Source organism: Salvelinus namaycush, chromosome 4 (genome assembly GCF_016432855.1).
Source record: "Salvelinus namaycush isolate Seneca chromosome 4, SaNama_1.0, whole genome shotgun sequence".
Lineage (NCBI taxonomy): Eukaryota > Metazoa > Chordata > Actinopteri > Salmoniformes > Salmonidae > Salvelinus > Salvelinus namaycush.
In genome coordinates, this window is record NC_052310.1 from 27,629,135 (window position 1) to 27,635,785 (window position 6,651).

The window sequence follows — 6,651 nt, forward strand, 5'->3', positions numbered from 1 at the left end:
GGCAAATGTGGTGAACACTTTTTTAAATAACAAGGTACATTTGACGATTACTCAATCTGTGTTCCTACCTCATTGGACTGCTTGCCACCGTAGGACATTTTCTTAATGGCCACCACTTCATTGGTGCGGATGTCATGTGCCTAATGTAAGGAATAGGGGGTAAGGAAGGGTTAAAATAAATCATTTCTAATCATGCTAACAGTGGCCACTGGCCGCACACATATCGTCAAGTGCATGCACAGACAAATTGATAAACTACAGCTTCACCTCTTTCACACTCCTTTCCCCCTCCATCCTTCAGTAGTCACTTTTTCACCATCTATTTAAAAAGAACCTTTCATCCTTCACCGATCTCTTACCCTGTGCTACCTTTTTACCCATAACTACCCACCTCCTACCTTTCATCCTTCACTTGTCTTTAGCTAGCCTAGTGGTTGCCTCCCTATCATTTCACCCTTCATCTTATCAACACCCATTCCATTTCTCTTCCCAGTTCTCATGCATCCATCACTGAAGTTTTGCCTGAATTCCCCTACTACAAGTTTTTACTATGTACCAAATACTGTACTGTGTATTATTTAGAAGTTTTTAGTAAAAATGTATGCAGCACCAAGTGACAAATATCTCAGCTCATCCATTCTAAGAAATCATCTCCCAAAAAGGGACACAAAATAAACAGTAAACTACTGAGTGAGATGCATCCATTTGCCCACTTAAGCCAAGTCCACAGATGCCCCCTTTCTTACGAAGTAGACCGCTCCGAAGCTGCCATGGCCGATCTCCCGCAAGTCGGTGAACAGCTTCTCAGGGTCATCTCTGTAGAAGAGCTCAGCTACCTCTGGGTCCTTCAGGCTCCCGGCCCGCACATTGGACGGCATGGCCAGCGCCTGAACGAATGAACGAACACACACACACACACACACAGGTATGAGGCTTTGAGTTTAAGTTTGTCTGCATTGAAATGTAGCCAACATGTCAGGATTGCAATGAACTCCATTTCAATTCCGGAAGAGAAAATAAAATGTTCCTCAAAGCCTTTGAATATCGGACGTGCATAAAGATGGCGGCCTCCACGCCTACCACAAATTACTTGTTTGCCAAGTTCTCTGTTTTCTACCTTGCTTTCTGTGACTTCGGTATCTGCATTAGCACATTCTCTCTGCTACCGCATAGCAAGCAGTACCGGAGCTTCAAGTCTAGGTTCAAATGGCTCCTTAACAGCTTCTACCACCAGCAATAAGAATGCTGAAAAATTTATCAAAACGGCCACCCAGACCATTTACATTGACCCCCCCTTTGTTTTTACACTGCTGCTACTCGCTGTTTATCATCAATGCATAGTCAATTCACCCGTACCTACATGTACAAATTACCTCGACTAACCTGTAACCCCGCACATTGACTCTGTACCCCCTGTATATAACCTTGTTATTGTTATGTACTTTGTTACTTTAGTTTATTTAACAAATATAGTTGATCAGGCTGTTCATTGTGATCTGTGGAATGTTGTCCCACTCCTCTGCAATGGCTGTGCGAAGTTGACGGATATTGTCTGGAATAAGTTGTCGTACACGTTTCCTTTGCCAAAATAATCCATCCACCTGACAGGTGTGGCATATAAAGAAGCTGATTAAACAGCATGATCATTACACAGGTGCACCTTGTGCTGGGGACAATAAAAGGCCACTAAAATGTGAAGTTTAGTCACATAACACAATGCCACAGATGTCTCAAGTTGAGGGAGTGTGCAATTGGCATGGTGACTGCAGGAATGTCCTCCAGAGCTGTTGCCAGAGAATTGAATGTTCATTCTTCTACCATAAGCCACCTCCAACTTCACTTCAGAGAATTCGGCAATATGTCCAAACCGCCTCAAAACCGCATAATGATGTATGGCTTCGTGTGGGCGAGCAGTTTGCTGATGTCAACGTTGTGAACAGAGTACCCCGTGGTGGCGGTGGGGTTATGGTCAAATAACATTGAGCATGTTTGAGATAAGTTACAGACAACGAACATAATTGCATTTTATCAATGACAATACCATTGCACAGAGATACGGTGACGAGATCCTGAGGCCCGTTTTAGTGCCAATCATCCACCGCCAGCACCTCATGTTTCAGCATCTCCTTCGCATTGTCGCAAGGATCTTTATACAATTCCTGGATGCAGAAAACATCCCAGTTCTTCCATGGCCTGCATGCTCAGACATGTCACCCATTGAGCATGTTTGAGATACTCATGATCGACAGTGTGTTCCAGTTCTAGCCAACATCCAGCAACTTCGCACAGCCATTGAAGAGGAGTGGGACAACATTCCATAGGCAACAATCAACAGCCTGATCAACTCTATGCAAAGGAGATGTGTTGCACCAGATACTGACTGGTTTTCTGATCCCACGCCCCTACCTTTCTTTTTTTAAAGTATCTGTGACAGATTCATATCTGTATTCCCAGTTATGTAAAATCCATACATTTGGGCCCAATTCATTTATTTCAATTGACCGATTTCCTTATAAAAACTCTAACAGTAAAATCGTAGAAATTGTTGCATGTTGCGCTGATTTTTGTTTGGTAAAATATTTTTTTTGCCCCTTTTTCTCCCCAATTTTGTGATATCCAAATTGGTAGTTACAGTCTTGTCCCATCGCTGCAACACCCGTACGGACTCGAGGCAAAGAACGAGAGATGTGCGTCCTCCGAAACACAAACCCGTCAAGCTGCAGTGCTTCTTGACACAATGCTTGCTTTACCCAGTAGCCAGCCGCACCAATGCGATGCAGTGCCTTAGACCGCTGCGCCACTCAGTAGGCCTCTTGTTAAGTGTAACGTTACAAGCAAAAAAATTGTTTTTGGGTAGAATCTTTTCTTAACGTTAAGGATTCAATTTAGTTTAAAAGTTTAAACGTTTACAACCCTAATCTTAAGCACAACAAAGTTGTAAGATATACCAATTGGATGACGTAGTACACAAAAAAGGGGACCAGTTTTAGCACCACTTAACTACTGGCTGAAATTATACAAAAGTTCTGGAGAATCAGTAATATTTTTATTTTTTTTATTTTTTTACATACGAGTCATTTAGCAGACACTCCTATCCAAAATGAGTTACAGGATCAATTAGAGTTATGTGCCTAGCTCAATAGCATTTTTCACCTTGTTTCAGGGATTTGAACCAGTGAACCTTTGGTTACTGGCACAATGCGCATAACCAATAGGCTTCCTGCCGCCCCAATCTTAATCTTCAGGCAACCAAAAAAAGACCCGACTTGCCCGTTGGGCGAGTGCCTTTCAGACCTTTGCCAATCCCTGTGGAACCAATAGACGGGTTGGCTTGACAACATCACAAATGATCCACACGCATCAATGTGGCAAGAAACTGTGCATTGTTATGAGTCTAAACAGTCAGACTGCAACAATGACAAGAAGCTGCTCTGTGGGGAATCATAGGTGGTTTGTTTCAGCTAGTCTTGTTTTGAGATGTTTTGACTGCTTTCATGTCGATGCTAATAGGGTTCAAATTTGCAAGCTAACCAACAATTCAACAACGTATTTGTTTTAAATAAACATTCGGACTAAATATAGATTACATCGTCAACAATCTAACTCTGGCTGTTTTGCCCCATAGTTTGGCACGTGTCGGTTGTTGCTAAACAACCAAACCGTCTATGGAATAGTCCTGTGATGGAAAATGTTATGTTCGTGCTTTTCTATTTTATACATTTGTGTTCTATGTTTGTGTTTTTCTAATAACCGTTTTCTGTGTTCATGCAAGTGACTGATTGAACTAACCCTCACTATCAGTATCTGCAATTTGGCAGTACACCCAGACCCTCGTTACGAGATCTCAGTTTCAAGGTGTCAGCTTAAAGAAGCCTCGTGAGGTATTGGTCTGTCACATGCATGACCCAGTATTGGTTGGTAACATGAATGAAGCAAATGTTAACGATTAATGAATAAGCTAAATCATGCAAATATGACTTGTCTGCAGTATATAAGAGAAAACAAACGGGACTGCCGCGTTAGTGCTTCTGACAGACGTTCAATAAGGTGCATTAAGTTTGATGGAACCTCTCCAGCACGCTGGCAAACAATGATTAATTTAAGATTGACTTCGAGTTTTCCTGTGTAAGAATTTCCACAACAGTCTCAAAAGTAAAAAACTACCCAACCCATTTCTGTCACTCCAGGCAGACAGGCCCAATCAAATCAAATGCTCAAAGAGTATTCGAAAGAAGAAAACAAATAGGATAATAGACCAATGTGTAATTTAACCCAGGTCAGCCACAGTCCATCTCTTGCAAACAACCACAACAGGTATAGGATGATGGAAATACAAAATATGAACTTGTGTGCTACAATGAATAATAATACTACACACACCTAAATCATTTCAGGAGCATGCTTTTCGGTGAAATGCATTTTGGTTAATACAGTGTTTCCCCTACCATTATGAAGGATGGGGTTGCCCCTTCCTAGCTCTGTTGCTCAACGCCAAAATCCTTCAATTGTTTTCAATCGAAAATGTTCATGTTGGTGTTGGCAATGGCATCCCAGTTGCTAATTTGGGTGCATGCCTGCACCCCACCAAAGACAAATCTGTGGGCAAACACGAATACAAGAGAGGAATTTGATATTAGCCACACCTGCATGTCATGAGGACACAATTTGATGTTGGAGATTATAAACAAATAACATTTTAGATACAAGACCACACAGAACCTTAAGGAACTATTAACACCCATTGACTTTTTCAAAATGTTGTGTTAGAGCCAGAATAAAAATATGATTAAATTGAGATTGTGTGTCACTGGACTATACACAATACCCCACAATGTCAAAGTGGAATTCAGATTTGTTTAAATTGTATTAAAAATAAAAGCTAAAATGTCTTCAGTCATTAAATATTCAACACTTTGGTTATGGATAGCCTAAATAAGTTCAGGAGTAAACGTTTTCTTAACAAGTCACATAATACTGCAAAATAAACTGGCAAAGCAATTGCCTTTAATTCCTAAATACAAAGTGTAATGTTCTGGGCAAATCCAATACAACACATTACTGAGTACCACTGTACACATTTTCAAGCATCGTGGTGGCTGCATCATGTAGTGGGTATGCTTGTAATCTTTAAGGACTGGGGAGTTCAGGATAAAAAAAATGGCATGAGCTAAGCACAGGCAAAATCCAAGAGGAAAACTGAGTTCAGTCTGCTTTCCACCAGACACTGGGAGATGAATTCCCCCTTCAGCACGACAATAATCTGACAACACAAGCCCAAATCTACACTGGAGTTGCTTACCAAGAGAACAGTGACTGTTCCCGAGTGGCCAAGTTACAGTTTTGACTTGAAAATCAATGGCAAGGCCTGAAAATTGTTATCTAGTGTTGTCTTTACTCTGAAATTTAGACCCTAACACTAGCAATGACATATAACCACAGACAGCGCTTGAAAATATTGCGCAATCCAGGTGTGGAAAGCTCTTAGAGACTTATCCGGAAAAACTCACAGCTGTAATTGCTGCCAAAGGTGATTCTAACATGTATTGACTCAGGGGGTTGAATACTGATCTAATCTAGATCTGCTTATTTATTTTTTACAAATGTTAGAAATTTTCTCCACTTTGACAGATTATTTTCTGTATATCATTGTTTAAAAAAAAGAATTAAATCCATTTTAAACTAGATGGCTAGAAGGTCTGCATGCATTGAACTTAAGCATTTTCACAATTCTTACACCATAAATCGCACACACAGCAGTTGCAGATCTCTTTTAGTCCTTGTTTTTCAATTACTATTTGTCTCATATAAACGTGCCTTTCTCAAAACCCTGTCTTTCAAAGATAATTTGTAAAAATCCAAATAACTTTACAGATCTTCATTGTAAAGGGTTGATACACCGTTTCCCATACTAGTTCAATGAACCATAAACAATTAATGAACATGCACCTGTGGAACGGTCGTTAAGACACTAACAGCTTACAAGAGGTAGGCAATTAAGGTCACAGTTATGAAAACTTAGGACACTAAAGAGGCCTTTCTACTGACTGAAAACACCAAAAGATGCCCAGGGTCACTGCTCATCTGCGTGAACGTGCCTTAGGTAAGCTGCAAGGAGGGATGAGGACTGCAGATGTGGCCAGGGCAATAAATTGCAATGTACGTACTGTGAGACACCTAAGACAGCGCTACAGGGAGACAGGACAGACAGCTGATCGTCCTCGCAGTGGCAGACCACGTGTAAAACCTGCAAAGGATTGGTACATCCGAACAGCACACCTGCGGGACAGGTACAGGATGGCAACAACAACTTCCCGAGTTACACCAGGAACGCACAATCCCTCCATTAGTGCTCAGACTGTCCGCAATAGGCTGAGAGAAGCTGGACTGAGGGCTTGTAGGTCTGTTGTATGGCAGGTCCTCACCAGACTTCACCGTTGCCTATGAGCACAAACCAACTGTCGCTGGACCAGACAGGACTGGCAAAAAGTGCTCTTCACTGACAATTCGCGGTTTTGTCTCACCAGGGATGATGGTCAGATTTGCGTTTATCGAAGGAATGAGCGTTACACCTAGGCCTGTACTCTGGAGCGGGATTGATTTGGAGGTGGAGGGTCCATCATGGTCTGGGGCGGTGTGTCACAGCATCATCGG

At 41.7% G+C, this 6,651-nt stretch overlaps 1 protein-coding gene across 1 annotated transcript in view; it reads right to left on the minus strand.

The window, feature by feature from the left end:
- The window catches only part of taok2b (TAO kinase 2b), a 50,566-nt gene extending 45,948 nt beyond the window's left edge, over positions 1-4,618 (minus strand). Inside the window, exons 1-3 of the mRNA XM_038991636.1 lie at positions 4,446-4,618; positions 747-887; positions 69-140 (exon numbers count right to left, since the gene is read on the minus strand). Coding sequence (XP_038847564.1) covers positions 69-140; positions 747-887; positions 4,446-4,448 — 216 coding nt within the window. The 5' untranslated portion in view covers positions 4,449-4,618. The remainder of the gene's footprint in view (positions 1-68; positions 141-746; positions 888-4,445) is intronic.
- Positions 4,619-6,651: the final 2,033 nt, after the last annotated feature.